Source organism: Malania oleifera, chromosome 2 (genome assembly GCF_029873635.1).
Source record: "Malania oleifera isolate guangnan ecotype guangnan chromosome 2, ASM2987363v1, whole genome shotgun sequence".
NCBI lineage: Eukaryota > Viridiplantae > Streptophyta > Magnoliopsida > Santalales > Ximeniaceae > Malania > Malania oleifera.
Window position 1 is genome coordinate 25,320,076 of NC_080418.1, and position 18,318 is coordinate 25,338,393.

The 18,318-nt window shown below is 35.4% G+C and overlaps 1 protein-coding gene across 9 annotated transcripts in view; it reads right to left on the minus strand.

The window, feature by feature from the left end:
• LOC131148986 (uncharacterized) overlaps positions 1 to 17,102 on the minus strand; it is a 38,547-nt gene extending 21,445 nt beyond the window's left edge. For 2 of the 9 annotated variants that reach the window (XM_058098982.1, XM_058098981.1), the window contains exon 1: positions 15,128 to 17,080. In XM_058098982.1, coding sequence (XP_057954965.1) covers positions 15,172 to 16,578 — 1,407 coding nt within the window. In that variant the 5' untranslated portion in view covers positions 16,579 to 17,080 and the 3' untranslated portion in view covers positions 15,128 to 15,171. Of the gene's footprint in view, positions 1 to 14,008; positions 14,374 to 14,952 lie in introns of those variants that run through there. The other 7 variants (XM_058098988.1, XM_058098987.1, XM_058098989.1 and 4 more) reach the window with 7 other exon arrangements.
• Positions 17,103 to 18,318: the final 1,216 nt, after the last annotated feature.

The following is an 18,318-nucleotide window of genomic DNA, read 5'->3' on the forward strand; positions in this document are numbered from 1 at the left end:
CTTATGTATATATGAGAAAACACATATTTCCTTTTTAAAACATATTGCATCATAATACATAATTTTCTACAATAATTGAAACATCATATACGTATATACATAAGAAATTATCCATAAATGGACGATCATATAACCATCATGTAATCACCCCACATGATTAGGTTATGCGGCCTAAAGGCAAGACTTAGCATTGGCTGGCCTACCAAGCTAAGTCAAAATTTACTAGGTCTGTCGTATGATTTGCCTACCGCAGCCTGGTCTGGACCCAATGGCGATCAATAACTCTTCGCAAGCCAAATCGACTTCCATTACCAACACCCTGTCTGAGCAGTGTGGTTGCACTGACACATCATACTAGCAACGGTACCGTGCTCTCAATCTGAACCAGTCCATCAGGGTTCTACTACCATAAAATACATTATAGTTAAACTGTAACATTATCACATTTTCATCAATTTGGATAAAATATGATAAAATCACAATTCTATATAAAATATGTCATTTCATAACTCCTTACAAAATCATTATTTCATAACTCGGCACACAACCATTTATCATCGGCACACAGCCATCTGTAATTGGCACACAGTCATTTAATAATCAGCACACAACCATCCGAAATCAGCACACAGTCATTTATAATCGATACACAGTCATTTATACTCTGAAAATCATATATATATTTCATATAATCAAATACTACAATTTAATCAGTTAAATTTTTTGAAATTACTAACAAAATCTATTCCCCTTACCTTTTCACTAGAGTGGTGCCTAAGATCCCTAAACAATTGATTTGTTTCGGTTAAACCACAGAGAAATGACGTCAGGATCCCGAAATGGTGTTTATTAGTCGATTCGGGCTGAATTCAGGGAGAAAATAAGGAGAGAGAGAGAGAGAGAGAGAGAGAGTGTGTGTGTGTGTGTGTGGGTGTGTGAGAATGAATTTTTCCTTAAAAAAAATGAGTTAGAACCTATTTATAAGTTGTTGGCCCAGAGGAAACAGTCGACGGTTTGGTTTTTAACCAAACCTCTTTTTACTGTTTTACCTTTACTGAGCCACGGTAACTCAAAACCGACAACGGTTTTCCTAAACTTCACAAAACCGTCGACGGATTTGTCTACAACAAACCAAATTTCCTCTTTTCTTTATTATTTTTTTTTACTTCTATTTTTCGGGTCTCTACACTGATGACTTGCTCGTGCACTTAGTTTTGATTTCCCTTCCTGCATAATACAGTTAGTTCACTATGAGTTATAACACTCAGAAGGATAAGTGGACTTTGAATGAGCTCATTGCTTATTGCATGCAAGAAGAGGAAAGGATTAAATGAGAGAAGATAGAAAGTGCTCACTTATCAACTTCCTCGAAGGATAATAAAAGGAAGAAGGATAAGGATGTTGCAATTGGGACATCCCAAGAAAAACTACAAAAGAAATTAGACCAAGAATTTGGTTGCTTCTTCTGCAGGAAGGGAGGACACCTTGAAAGGGATTGTCCCAATTACGCCGCTTGGCGGGAAAAGAAAGGTATGCTTCTAACTTTAGTTTGTTCTGAAGTTAATTTGGCTATAGTACCTTTACATACTTGGTGGGTAGATTTGGGTGCTACTACTCACATAAGTGTGTCAATGCAGGGCTACCTAAGAAGCCGATAGCCGATTGATGCTGAAAGATTCATCTACGTAGGTGATGGCAATAAAGTTGAAGTTGAGGCAATTGGAACATTTAGATTGTTATTTAAATCCGGTTGTATTTTGGATTTGGAAAAGACATATGTGGTACCGTCTTTTAGACGGAATTTGGTTTCAATTTCTGTATTGGACAAATATGGTTATTCATGTACTTTCAGAAATAATAAATTTTGTCTTTTTTAGTATTCAAATATGGTTGCAACAGGATCTTTGGTTGACAATTTATATATGTTGGATACTATTGCCTCTAATAATGAGTCCTTGCATGTTAGTTCACGAGGTACTAAATGCAAATTAATTGAGGAGGATTCCACCACCTTAGGACACAAGTAGTTAGGACATATCTCTAAACAAAGAATAGAAAGGCTTGTGTCAGACGGAATTATGGGACCCCTTAACTTAACAAACTTTAAAGTTTGTGTGGAATGTATTAAAGGGAAACTGACAAACAAAAGGAATTTAGGTGCCAATAGAGTCTCAGGTGTCTTAAAACTGATACATACTGATATATATGGTCCATTCCCTACGGCTTCTTAGAATGGATAGCAGTATTTAATCACGTTCATAGACGATTACTCTTGCTATGGATACATTTATTTGATACATGAGAAGTCATAATCTCTGAACATATTCAAGGCTTTCAAAGCCGAAGTTGAGAACCAACTAGGCAAGAAAATTAAGAACATCAAATCTAGCCATGGTGGTGAATACTATGGTAGATATGACAGATCAGGAGAACAACGTCCAAGACCCTTTGCTAAATTCCTAGAGGAATGCAGTATCATCAGAGTACACCATGCTAGGGAAACATAACATGAATGGTGTTGCTGAGATGAAACATGACTCTTAAGGACATGGTAAGAAATATGATTAGTCATTCTTCTTTACCAGAATCTCTCCAGGGAGAAGCACTAAAGATTGCAGTATATATACTAAATAGGGTGCCAAGCAAGGCAGTAGCTAAAACTCCTTATGAACTTTGGACTGGCAAAAAACCAAGTATTAAGAATTTACACATTTGGGGTTGTCTAGCTGAGGCTAGGCCTTATAGGTCTAATGAGAAAAAACTGGACCTAAGGACAATTAGCTGCTACTTTGTCGAGTATGCTGAAAGGTCAAGGGGTTATAAATTTTATGATTTCTCGACAAGGACCTTCTTTGAGAAGGGAAATGCCAGGTTTCTTGAGGAAGTTGAGTTTGTGGGGGGAGATAAGGTTAGGGATATTATCCTTGAGGAGGAATTTATTTCTCTTCCTAGTATTGCTATTGAACCTATTCAAGAAACAATACAAGACAATATCATTGTACTCCCTACACAAAATGAGGATATTTCTCCAGAAGAGCAAACTCAACAATCTCAAGAAGTGATGCCATTAAGGAAATCCACTAGAGAAAGGAGAAGTTCGATTTCGGATGATTATATTGTCTTTCTCCAAGAACATGAGTTTGACATAGGTGTGGTGGAAGATGATCCAATCAACTTCCATGAAGTTAAACAAAGTTCTAATTCTCATAAGCGGACTGATGTCATGAATGATGAGATGAATTCCATAAAAGCAAATGACATTTGGGATCTCGTCAAATTACCCAAAGGTGTAAAGCTCATTGGTTGCAAATGGATATTTAAGACCAAGAGGGATTCAAGGGGTAATATTAAGAGATATAAGGCACGTCTAGTTGCTAAGGGATTCACTCAAAAGGAAGGCATTGATTATAAAGAGACTTTCTCTCCGGTTTCATCAAAATACTTTTTCAGGATTATAATGGTATTGGTGGCTTATTTAGACTTAGAGTTTCATTATATGGATGTAAAGACGGCGTTTCTCAATGGTGACATTGATGAAACGATTTATATGGTGCAACTTGAAAATTTTATTTCTGGAAATCCCGAAAATATAGTCTGCAAATTTTATAAAAAAAAATCCATCTATGGGCTCAAGCAGACTTCCTGTCAATGGTATCACAAGTTTCATCAAATAATCATCTCGTATGATTTTAAGGTAAATTCGGTTGATGATTTTGTATACCATAAGGCCAGTGGGAATAAGGTTATATTCCCGGTTTTGTATGTCGATGACATATTGCTGACGAGTAGTGATATAGGCTTATTGCACAAAACTAAGAGATTTTTTACATCGATAACTTAGCGACTCTATTGGGGACACTTTGAGAGTCAAGTCGCTTGTATATGTTGTCTTCCTTTTATGTGTATTTGTTATGAAGTAATTGTATGATTTGTTTGGTAGTTAGCTTTATATGTCCTATGATTTTAGCATGTACTTTAGTATATATGTGTAATTAATTTTCTTTTTAAATTTTTTTCACCTTTTCTAGATTAGTTATTCCTCTATTTGGTAGAATTATCTTGTTTTTATTCATTTTTATTTGCATTTGCTCTCTGCACACACTATACACACTAACACTGCACGATATCTACACCTAGACTCACACCTATTAGGAATTAGGAGAGATAAGAAATAATAAGACCTCCATAAGGCATCTTCCCTCGTATAAGCCTTATGAAAATATCCTTACTCAAATTGAACCTTTTCCATTCGTAGCTTTTAATGACTGAGGATTGGGGGCTTACTAGCATGTGTTGGCGACAGTGAGGACATTCTAAGAACATTTAGAGTTCCAAGTAGAGTTGGAACTCTACACTAGTAACCCCCTATCCCTAACATCTATAGGATAAAGGATCATCTTCATAGGTAACTATTAGGACACTAGGGAGTTTGCAATAAAAATGAGGGGTCATTATATCCTCGTATTGCATGACAGCTTAAAGTAGTGTGCTAGCCTTAGTGGCAACATAATCATATTTAATGTGTTTTGATGATATTAACCTATTTGTTGTTCCAAGTGTATCCTATTTTTGCAGATCACGTTAAGTACAGATACAAATGACAAATACATGAAGGTACTGGATCAGAGGTAAAGATGGAACTGAGTAGACATTGAAGTAGGAAAGATCAAAAGGATACTCACTTGGAAGAACTCAAGCACATCCAAGGAAGCTAATGTAGAATCATATGTAATGAGGAGTGTTTGAGGTAGTATTTGTTGTAACTCTTGCAATTTGTTTCACGCATGATTACCGAGTAAGAGTTGAGCAAATTGCATATGCATATTAGTTCATACGAGTATATGGGATATCACTTAAATGAAAAATAAATTTTTCATAGTTTGAGACTTATAGTTTTCAAACACAAAACAAAGAGCTTTATAAAAATATCCTTTACTCAAATGTATTTTATATGAGACAAGTTTTAAATCATATTAGTGTTATAATCTTTTAAAAATTTGGTCCTGGTTTGGTTTAAAATCTTAATTATGCACCTCTTAAATTTCCTGAACACCCTTTGCTATTTGGAGCACAACATTTGCTAGAAAACTCCAAAAAAGACGATCTTGGTATCTATGGAAAGTTAAGAAAAAATCCTACAACTTTCTTGTTGGAGACTTTCACTGATTTGGGCAATCAGTCGACTGATTGGAGTAATCAGTCGACGGTTTCGGGTAGAATGTAGCCCAGCTGAAACAGTTAACTAATTAGGGTAATCAGTCGACTAATTGGATCAAACAGTTGACGGTTTGTGTGGGGATTCAAGCTCCAATGGTTATAAATGGCTAATTTTCAAAGTAAACAATTATTTTACAAGCTCAACGGCCATAAAACGGCTAGTAACCTATTTTACCTATAAATACAAGTCCAAAGACTAGTTTAAACATTGATTTTAGTAATTATACATTATTCCCAAGCACACTTCATTTTAGTTCATCATCCTTGTTCTCAACATCTCTCTTACTCTTTATTCTAGTTGTGATTCATTACTTTGAGAAAGTTGTGAGGCTTTCATTGTATCAAATATCAGCTCATTCAAGGAGCATTGTTTTGTATTTCATCTTCAAGTTGTAAAAGGTTCTTGGTGAACCGGATTGCAAAGGGTTCTTGGTGAACCATGGTTGAAGGTTCTTGGTGAACCGAATTACAAGGATTCTTGGTAAACATTGCGGCTCTGGGTGAGCAACATGTAAAGGCTTCTCCGCTGATGAAGAAGGTTATAGTGGATTGTGGAAACCTTGGGTGTGACTCAAGGCATCAATGTAGGCACGGGATCGAACCACGTTAAACAACGGTGTTAAGCTTTTCTTCCCTACACTCTTTTATTTATATCTTGTGCATGTTTTATGTTCTATATATTGTGATATAATCATTTGCTTCTTGCCAACATTTTATATTTTGTAGAGGAAAGCCTAAATACGCAAAAAAAGTTCATTCACCCCCTCCCCTAGTAAAACGACGACAATTTAGTAAGCAAACTGAAAAAGAGGAAACAAGCAAAAATGATACCATTAGGTGCTACAATTGCAAGAAGGTTGGGCATACAATTACAAATTGTCCCTTAAACAAAATCAAAGGGAAATTTTGAAAAGAAGATTATAATGCCTTGAATGCTACTATTTGGGATGAAATCAAAGGATTATCCACTGATAATGAAAATGAGACAGAAGCGCATTCTTGCTTCATGGCTGACGAACAAGAGGAAGCAAGTTCTGATGAGGATGATTATGCTCCCTCTTATGATGAATTAAGGAACACATGTGCTAAAATATATAATGAATTAGTTGTGATCAAAAGAAAGAACAAAAATCTAGAGGAAAAATTGTCAAAATGCAAACAAAATGAACCTTGCCTTTGTTCCGCATTAAAAGAGGAAAATACCTCTCTTAAAAATAAAAATGAGGAGCTTATCTCAAATTCTCAAAAAGACCGTGAGTTTTTTTCAAATAGAAGTAGGAAATTTGAAAATTCAAATTGAAAATATTTTTAAAAGAAAATATTCTCTTAAAAAATAAAGATGAAGATCATGGTAAAACTATTGACAAATTTACAAGAAGGAAAGAAAACTCCAATAAATTCTTAAGAACCCAAAGAAATAAATTCTACAAAAAGGGTTTGAATTATGGGTCCTCTTATAATTCCCATGGTCATATTAATTTTTATGCCTTATCAAATAGGGCAAATAAGTCAAACCCCTTAGACACAAACAAAATTTGTTTGTATTGTGAAAGAAAAGGTCATATTTGTTACAATTGCCCCTTTAGAGATGCTAGAGGCAAAGAAAGGAAGCTAGTATGGGTAGCTAAGAAGACAAACCCTTTGGGACCCTAAGGAAGAATGGATACCAAAAAGAATTACATGATTTTTTAAATATTACTTCCTTAGAACCTAGGATTAGTTAATAGGATTTAGATAGATTTAACTACACCTAGGTAAAAACGGATTGTGATGACTAAGTTTGCGCTCAAGGTTTAAAAATCCCAATTTACGCATAATAAATACTTGATTAGTACACTGGGGACTTTAACGATTTAAGCCAATATGATGAGTTCAAATGATAAATCCAACATGATCTATCAACTGTATTTATCATTGTTGATTGGTTAATTTATTTTAAAAAGAATTAGCTATAGTTTATGGGATGAAGTAGTATGCACAACCTCACAAGCTCTTTACTCAGGCTTGTTCTTTAGGAATAGATTTTTGGGGGAAAATAGAAACCTTATAATTCTGATATGAATAACTTAAGTGTTGAATAAAGGTTCAAAAGCATGCTATGATAGGTAAATCCATCTCTTATAGACAGGAGATGTCCTCCTTAGTCACATAATATGTTTTTGATGATATATGCTTAATTTGGATTGAGTTTTTGGGAGAGTATTTCATGACATCATAGGTACTACGTTGCATCCAACCCTAAACTCATCTTGGAGCATTGACATTGAATGCGTGATCCAAATTCAAGGGCATTCATAATGAAAATTCAAGTCATCACAAATAATATAGCAAAACCCTACTACTAAAAATTTTCTAACAATAATCTACTAGTGCTTACCAAAAGATATCCCATCAGGATCATTTAGAAGTATCTACTAGGGATTCTTAACTATATTGACTCGAGATAGAGAATTCCCTCTATGCTTGACCTATGGGAAAACTCTTAACCATTATTAATAAAAAAGCGTTCTCTTCCAAATGGATTAACAAATCACAATCAATTTTATCTATTCGTAGTATTATATTCTTGCTCAAAATTATGAGCATAAACTTAGTTTATAGCACTTTCCCATTAGTGGCTAATTAGGAGAACATGTCTCCTATTATCTACAACATTGTTAAATATAGCCTCATATATCCTTGAATGCTCATTGCCAAATACTAAGGACATATTTATCATGCTTAATGCACAAGCATGAAAATATTATGCTTATTTTAATAATGTCCACTTATAGTTACTTTGGAATCAAGTACTGAATTAGCAAATAGCTCTCCAGCTATACTCAAATCTGATAAGCATCCCCTGTCAACAAATATATGACTCATTATTTGGATGCTGATCTAGAAGTAATATCAAAGTAATTCATGAAGAGGTTATTTTTAACATAGGACTTATCAACCTCTTATCTAAGATTCACTTTGTTGAGATATTTACTCAAACAAAAGCTTCAAGCACTCAACAAAATGCTTAAAAAAATCCAACATAATATATTCTGCTATGTTTATATAGACATATCCTAGAGCTTCTAGCTTTCCACATAATCAGAATCAACGTCTTTAACTCTTAGAGGAAACTGTAAGAATCTATCCTCTGCAATGGCAATGTTGGAAGGCTCTGCTAATATTGCAAAGTGATGAACTGGCTTGGTAATCATCCTTAACTCACATGGATCAAGTAAAGTGTCGCTTTGAGAATCAAATATGAAACTTCATAAGATGAAACCTTTTGGATCCTTATACTCACTCGTGGCAACATTAAATAAACAAGAGATTCATCTTATCAAAACCTCAAAGCAATAATGGGTTCTCCAAATGAACATTCATTCTTATCAAAGAAACCCATACTCAACCATAGGCATCAATATGTTGTGTAATGCAATTAGTTGTCAAGCATTCACCAACTTATGGTTGATTCAAAAAGAAGAAAAATTTCTTCTAAGTACTCTTATTTATTCATTGTTAACTATTAATCTTTATATAAGAGTCTTTACCCATACTTCTTTATCAGCTCTCAACCTTTGATAAATCAAATAGAGTTTTGTATTATTAGAAATCATCATTCATGAGTAAGTATGGAACCAATCTAGGCAAAACAAATGGTTTGGTTCTGCACCAAACCGTCGACGATTTCTGAGAAAACTATCGACTAAAATCAATCGAGGCAGGTTGACGTTTTTGGTTCAATACATACTCGCCTCACCAACATGGAATTACCACATGTCTAGACAACTTAGAACAAGGGTTAATGCTCGTTCAATAGCATGGAGAAATAGTCTTAATAAGCTTTTAGAGCATTTTAAAGATAAATAAATAGTGCCTCTCTTTTTTATGATGATCAAAGAGGGAGAAATAAAATTGGTGTGAAATTGTTTGATTTTTTATTTTGTGTAAATCTTGATGAAAGTTCAATTTGATGTTTAAATTACAATTCTATATGAATGGAATGAGTCTTTTAAATTGCAATTATGTGATGAAAGGAAAGAACTTTCAAATTTTTGTATTGTGTGTTATAAAGCTCCAGTGATATGAAATATCTAGTTAAATGATTTAATTATGCCTTATATGCATATAGTAAGGGGAGTAAAATTTTCATCTTATTCAACAATATGCATAAATTAAGGGGGATCTTGTAAATTATATCCTGTAAGAATATCAATGGTTTTTCATCATCAAAAAATGAGAGATTGTTAGCCTTGGTGGCTACATAATCTTAATTGTCATGTTTTGATGATAACAACTCATTAGTGGTTTTAGGTAAACTAATCTTTACATATCAAGTTATGATAAGTACAAACTCAAATGCAAAAATCAAGTAAAATCTTAGTAGGTGAAACATCATCAAAAAGGAAAGATTGTTAGCTTTAGTGGCTACATAATCATATTTAATGTGTTTTGATGATTTTAACATATTTTTTATTTCAAGTATATCTTATCTTTGCAAATCACGTTAAGTACGGGTACATATGACAAATACATGAAGGTACTGAATCAGAGGCAAAGATCGGACCGAGTAGACGTTCAAATAGGAAAGATCGAAAGGACACTCACTTGGAAGAACTTAAGCACATCCAAAGAAGCTAATGTAGAATCATATGTAATGAGGAGTGTTTGAGGTAGTATTTGTTGTAACTCTTGCATTTTTGTTTCACGCATGATTACTGAGCAAGAGTTGAGCAAATTGCATATGCATATTAGTTCATACGAGCATACAAGATATCACTTAAATGAAAAATAAGTTTTTCATAGTTTGAGAGTAATAGTTTTCAAATACAAAACAAAGAGTTTTATAAAAATACCTTTGCTCAAATGTATTTTTATATGGGACAAGTTTTAAATCATATTAGTGTTATAATCTTTTAAAAACTTGGTCTTGGTTGGGTTTAAAACCTCAGTTATGCACCTCTCAAATTTTATGAACACCCTTCACTATTTGGAGCATAACTTTTGTTAGAAAACTCCAAAAAGGGCAATCTTAGTATCTATGAAAAGTTAAGAAAAAATCTCACAACTTTCTTATTGGAGACTTTCACTGATTTGGGCAATCAGTCAACTGATTGGGGTAATCAGTCGACGATTTCGGGCAGAATGTAGCCCAGCTGAAACAATCAGCTAATTGGGATAATCAATCGACTAATTGAAGCAAACAGTCGACTAATTGGGTCAAACAATCAATGGCTTGTGTTAGGATTCAAGCCCCAACGATATAAACAGTTAGTTTTCAAAGTAAACAATTATTTTACAAGTCCAACGACCATAAAACGGCTAGTAACCCATTTTGCCTATAAATATAAGTCCCAAGACTTGTTTAAACATTGATTTTAGTAATTATACATTATTCCCAAACACACTTCCTTTTAGTTCATTAGCCTTGTACTCAACATCTCTCTTACTCTTTATTCTAGTTGTGATTCATTACTTTGAGAGATTTGTGAGGCTTTCATTGTATCAAATATCAGCTCATTCAAAAAGCACTATTTTGTATTTCATCTTCAAGTTGTAAAAGGTTCTTGGTGAACTGGATTGCAAACGGTTCTTGGTGAACCATGGTTGAAGGTTCTTGGTGAACCGAATTGCAAGGATTCTTGGTGAACCTTGCGACTTTGGGTGAGCAACGTGTAAAGACTTCTCTGTCGGTGAAGAAGGTTATAGTGGATTGTGGAAACCTTGGGTGTGACTCAAGGCATCGATGTAGGCAAGGGGTCAAACCACGTTAAACAACGGTATTAGGCTTTTCTTCCCTATACTCTTTAATTTATATCTTGTACATGAACGTGTAAAGACTTCTCTACCGGTGAAGAAGGTTATAGTGGATTGTGGAAACCTTGGGTGTGACTCAAGGCATCAATGTAAGCAAGGAGTCAAACCACATTAAACAACGATATTAAGCTTTTCTTCCCTATACTCTTTAATTTATATCTTGTACATGTTTTATGTTCTATATATTGTGATATAATCATTTGCTTTTTGCCAAGATTTTATATTTTGTAAAGGAAAGCCTAAATACGCAAAAAAATCCATTCACCCTCTCCCCTCTAGACTCTACTCCAGGGCCAACATAGTGAACTCCTTGTACTCACGAAACACAGTAGTACGTCCCATGTGGATCAAAAGCCCTTGTATGGGATATGAAATCAAAACCAAGATATTGTGCAATCTAAGTGAACATAATGATCTAAAACCTCATTCATTTTTGCATACTTGCACATTTGTTATGTAATTTGTGCTAACTCATCCCCCCATTTATATTCTATCTTTCTTAATACATAATCTCTTAGTTCTGTTTGTGTTTAGGAAAACCCATCCCATTCCTCGTTGCTTCTTCCTCCTCCAAGTCCGAGTCCTAAGTATGGATCTACCAAAATTGCAACAAGACAAGAAGTCTCATGCCAACAACCAACAATTTGGAATGTTGGAGAAAACAGTGAAAGAATTGGCATTGTTGAGCAAAGGCAAGGCACCGATGAACCATGTAAGTCCCCTTCCACAATCAAAGAACCAAGCTGAACAATATCCCATTGGGGAACAAGGAGAGCCTGATAATGAAAGTGAACAACTGAAATATTATAAGGAACGCATGGATTTCATTGAAGAACAATTAAGAATAGTTCAGAACATGTAATTTGAGGACCTCTATTTGTTCACAAGCTTAAAAATTTCACCCAAGTTCAGAATGCCCGACTTTGACAAGTATGACCAAATTGGGTAGCCAAAGACCCGCCTGAAAATGTATGCAAGGAAAATGGCCGATTACTGCAAGGATGAAAATTTGCTCATCCACATTTTTCACGTAAATCTCATGAGTTCAGCATTAAAATGGTATGCCTCTTTGAAAAGATGTAGCATACAAAATTGGAAGGACTTAGCCAACAAATTCCTGAAGCAGTACAAGTTTAATCTATATGTTGCTCCCAACTGTCTCAACTTATAGAACACGGAGAAGGAGGCATCAGATAATTTCAGGGAATACACAGAAGGATGGAGAGGGTTAGCAGCTCAGGTTGACCTTCCATTATCAGAAGAACATCTGGAGGACTTTTTGTTGGAACCATTGAAGGGATTTACTATGAATGGTTGTTGGGGAATGCATTGATAAATTGGTTTATACATAATTGATTTATTTTGCTTATAAGTGTATGTAATTCTGCAATAATGAGTGTACACAATTGGTTAAATTCGTTTGTGCGAACCAATTAGTATGCATGCACGCATGTATATAAATACGTAATTAGTTGATTAAGATATGTCTGTAATTATATAGATATGTACGTAAATATAGTATTGCTACAACTTTCTTTTGAAATTAAACTATATAATAATTATGAAATCAATAGTATAATTCAGAAATCTATACACATAATTTTTCAATTATGAACACCTCAATTTAAATACACACACACATGCAATTATGGATGTGCGCAATTAGTTGGATGTACACAATTAGTTGGGGTTAGTTATACAAACTAATTAATATGTATGCATGCTTATACATAATTACATAACTAATAACCTTCAAAGATAGCAAAAAGATGTGGAAATAATGATATTTGTAGTTATAAGTTTCATTGATATTCGACAATTGGTTTCATATGCTTTAAAATTAAATCAGTAAATGGGTTGAATTATGTCTAAATAAGTATGGGTCATAAATTAAATTGGTCAAATATTTTATTTAAAAAGGTCATAGATTAATGGGTTACAAATAATCCAACCCATAAATTTAATCTTACCTAGTGTTGCAAACCAATCAAGTCACTCATGGAGCTCAGCTCGATAAAGGCTCAATGACCAAGTCTCAAGCCCAATTTTTAAGCTTAGTTTGTAAAGGAGCCGAGCATGAGCACAACCGAGCTCGACTCGCCTCGGCTTGTAATATGCTCGATAACTAACTCAAATGGACTCATTTGTTAGGCTCATTAAAAAGAGTTCAATAATGAACTCATTAAGTTGACTCAATCCTAAGAGTCTAATGCTGCCCAATTGCCCAAGGAGAAAGACATAACTCCCAGCCCAAACAAAAGGGACGGATAAAACTATTATTATTAGAGCATTCATAAAATTTGAGCTTGAACCCAAGCTCAAACCTGCAAATGAGCTGAGTCCGAGCACACTAAAGCTCAGCTTGGGTCATTTGCAGCCCTAATCCTATCCATCTTAACCCATACACACTCATTAGCATATCCATTATCGATGCATCTCAACTCCCTGTTAGCCAGAATTTTTGCAAGCTTCTCTTTTTAACACATGAAAGATCAATGAAATTGTTTAATTTCCTTGCTCTTAATGCTAATTTAAGGGATCTGACTTCAACTCCAAGCTCATGGCCTTTAGAAGAATTTAGTTCAAATTTGATTCCCAATTGCAAGGTCATGGCCATTTGGAGAATTTTAAGTTATTCGAGACATACTCATGGCTCTGGGGAGGATTTAATTCAAACCCAAAACCCAACTCCAGCCAGTTCTAAATAATCTGACCTCCAACTCAGAGCTCATCGCCCTATTGACATGTCCCTTGGGAGAACCACCATTTGGATATAACTCGAATCCACTTCCAACTCCATAGGCCTTCGACAGATTATGTTCTGAGAATTTGAAGTAATCAGACCACCACCCTAAAAAAAAACTCCAAACTTATGGCCTCTCCAGTAAGATGATTTAATTCAAATCTGACGCCATCTTTAGGTTCGTGGCCCTTGAAAAAATTTTACACCAAATTAATTATATTGAACTTTCACCCTACATTTGAGAGCATGAAATTTAAGCATCACATAAATTTGTGTGATTTGAGCCAAAATATATAATACAAAATTACATTGAATTTCAATCAAATTCACACTGATTTAAATTAAAAGGCCTAAGTCCAAGCCCCAATACACAAAATCAACAAATATACACGTCTTATGTCAGGTTGCTTTACCAGCATATCACTTGAAACACCATCTATACTAGGTCTAATGGAAATATTTGTGAAGATTCTTCAAATTCTATGTCCCAGGCATGGTGCAACAAGCCTATAAGTCCCTAGATTGACCACTTCTCCAACTTCGTATGAACCCTCCATAGCAGCTCCAAATTTCCCCTCCTCTTCTGCAATTCTTGGAATTTCTTCAAGATTAATTCCCTTTGTCACGAAACAAGCATTCCCAAACCCTCAGTTGAAATATATAGATTATTAAAGTTTTAATAGATTTTATGTTAATAACTTGTGGTGATTTCTAAAACATCAACTAATGTTTCTATATGTTATGAACCTACCTACATTGGTCATATTAATTATACTACTATAGATATACAAGAATGCATAAATATTTTATGAGTCATATATTTTTTCATATTCAGCAAACACTTATTATTGCATTTGAGTCTTAATTTATTATGGGAATGGAACACATATTTTGAATGAATGGATGAAAAAATAGATTTAATTAATGGGACAAACTATTTTTTAACTATGACTAACTAGACTATGAAAGGTTGCTTTTGTCAAAAATAAAAAAGAAGTATAGTGTTAGGGATTTGTCAGAAAATTCAGTGGTTTAGTATCATATTCAAAAAAAAAAAAAAAAAATCTCAAGGGTTAGTTTCAATTTTACCTTAAAAAATTTGAAGATACCGAGATTTTAAATCACAGTGTGTAGCTTTTTGATGCATACTTCATAATCTCATATATTCCCTACTTAAAAGGAAAAGCAATAATAAGAAACACAAAGCCACAATTATTTATTGCCTAGTCGGCATACTTAGAAACCACATGCAAATATCATCCACAATCTATATGAGCGGATGTTAAACATACACACCTAAACATGAAGCAGAATGAAAGATAGTTCAACAAAGATGAGTCTGTAGATCAAATGTTCAATCCACACTCTCACCTTGATTTATTTTTCTCCACCATGGATAAACTTGAGATGGAGGTCTAGTCCCCCCACCACTGATGGACAAAGATACCACTCCTCCTGAGACTCTTGAGGAGGCTCATGCAGTCTCCGCACAACGAATTCTTGCAATCTACACTGTCTGAGCAGCGAAGGAATAGCTCATCAACGTGGCATATTGATCCGGTTTCAAACAGTTCATATAGAAGTTTCAGCTCTTCTGCTCTTGCATTCATCAAGAGGATGACAAAATCCCCAGCAGCCACTGTATTCTTAAACCAGTTAATGAAATCAAACTCATCATCCGGAGGCATAATCCAATCATCCCTGCCAGAATTGGCATTGGCAGTGGCCTTACTTCCCGCTAGGCCTGGATGATAAACAAAGGTGGTACCTGGTTTTTTCACATAAGATGAGAGTGCAGAAGTGTTATGATCAATGACATAGACATTGAAAGCTTGAGGTGGTGTGGGATAGAAGGGCCTGAGCCAATTTGCAATGCTAGAGTTCAAATATTCCCCTGCACCAATATTAATATATATAAGCCTGTTCCTTGATGAAAAATCCACGAACTTGGGTAAATATGAAATCTTTGTTTCGTGCTCTCCGGGGCTTTTCTTCACAAGAGGCTCAATGTGCTTCATAAATGGCTGGTTGTTTGTAACTGATGGGCACTCGTAGGGCAGATGATACCACTCAAAGTAGCCAACACTGTCAAATCTTTTCTTGAAAACAACCAGAGTGAAGGAACTAATGCCACATACCTGCAAAATATCCGAGCTTTTGAGGAATGAGGAAACAGGGGTGGCAGACCTTACCAAGCTACCGGAGTACAAATCCCGAGCACCCACAAGCAAAGCACCAATGCCACCCGGTCGCAGAACACGCTCAACCTCGAGCACGAAGAGGGCAGGAACAGAAACCCTATCAAGAGCTCTGGAGAACACAAAATCGAAGGAATTGTCCTCGAAACCAAGCTTGTAAACAAAGCGGCTTTGCAAGAGGGAGAAGAAGGGGTGTCTATGGACCCCAAAAGCATTGGAAACGCCCAATACTCGCAATGACGAGACAGCAGAGGCTGATCCCTCTCCAACACATAAAACTTTAGAACCAGAACCCAACAAGTTCTTGCCCATTAGCTCTCTAAACACACTGACTGTCAAATTCTCATTTTCCTCACACGGCATTGACGATGATGACCCAAAAAGTGTCAGTGCGAAAGATGAGGTTGATTTCACAAACCCACCCGGAAACAAATGCGGGTTCGGGTCATCGTCCACCGGGCAATTATCATAGTTCGAAATAAGAGGTTCAGTTGCCCAGACATCGCGGACAATCAGGACAAACGGAAATATCGCCATGGCAAGTGCAACCAAGAAAACTCGAAGCAACAAACGTCTGGCCAATGAGCCGTGAAGGATTTGCCATTTCAAGGCCTTGAAATCCATTCCCACCTCGCTTGTGTCGCAGATTCAGGTCTTTCGATGAACAATCGCGAGTAAAAGATCACTTATTTTCCGAAATCCAAACTTGGATTTTTCAAATGGAAAAATCAGAGAATGCAAAGAGAGATTGACCCAGAAAATCAAAAACAAGAAGATGATTAGCGAGTGCAAAACCTGGAGGAGGTGTGATTTCCACCCACGAGGACGCCCAGAGACTTTTGGAACCCTAACCAGACCCTCTTCGGAACCCTCCGAGGACTCTGCTCGTACCACGCCTGAACCATTGTGGGAAACCAAAATCAAACCTTACATTACTTCATTGAAGACCAACCCAGTGTGCTGCGTCTGAGGAGAGATCTCTTGAGGGTGGAGTTGCAGAGAAGAGTATAAAAGAGTAGCAGGGTTAGGGTTTGAAATGGAACAATGGAAATCTGGGAGGAGACAAGGAGTAAAGGGCGTACTGGGAAGTGAGCTGGAAGTCCTGATAGGGCCGTGACGTTGGAACAGTGACCGGCGGGTGGGGTTTCTGTCTTTGGGTACGAAGATAAGATTCCAAAGCATTTAATGAGTGAACGCGTGCCGCTGATCCAATGGGCTAGTGATGGACTGGGTGGTTGTTGAGGCCCAATTGATTGGCGGCCCATGCGTGTGGGGCTACGTGTCGATATTTAATTGGAAAACCCATCTCCGTCACTTTTCGTGGCCTTACCAGTCTAGCCTACCTGATAACGGCCGGTGTCGGTGGGATTGATGCGGGCAACGGTTTTAAGAATATAATTTGCTAATGTTATTAAATATAGAGAAAATAAAATAAAGATGTGGCATAGTTTGGTTATGTCTACTCTAAAGCACATGAGATTAAAAAATTTATTATCTCGGAATAAATTATAAGATAATTTGAAACCAGATTTGTATAAAATAATTTTTTTTTTTGTTATTCTTTATACAAAATATTTCTTTTCTCTTTATCTCTCAACTATTCTTGTCCTTATTATATATCTACTTCCTTCGAGCATGCGATGTGTTTCCAAACGAGAGAAAGAGGGTGCCCTTTTATAGGCCAATAAGGATAGTAAAGTGTTTATTTAGGTGAAAAAATGAAGGGGTGGCAATCATTAAACCCTTATGATTTTCATACACTCCCCCTTGAATGTCACCCATATATTAAGTCATTATACTAAGATCTTTAAGATATCTCATTCCGATGAGATTAACCAATTTCTTGAATATTGTAGTATGCAAAGTTTTAGTGAACAAATCTACTAGATTATCATTTGATCGGATATGTTGAACATCTATATCACCATTCTTTTGGAATTCATATGTATAAAAAAATTTTGGAGAAATATGTTTTATTTTGTCACCCTTTATGTATCCTCCTCTTAGTTGAGTTATAAATACAGTGTTGTCTTCATATAAAACTGTTAGAATATCTTTGATTGACTGAAGACCACAATTTGCTTGGATATGAGAAATCGTTGATCTCAGTCACACACATTCTCTACTAGTTTCATAGATAGTTAGTATTTCATAATGATTTGACGATGTTGTTCTAATCATCTATTTTATTGATTTCCAAGATATAGCAGTTTTTTTTGTAAACAAATATATATCCAATTTGAAATTTAACATTATGAGGATCAGATAGATATCTACTATTTGCATATCCTACTAGTTGAGATTTAGAATCAAATAAATAGAATAGATCCAAATCAGATGTATCTCTCAAATAGCGTAGAATGT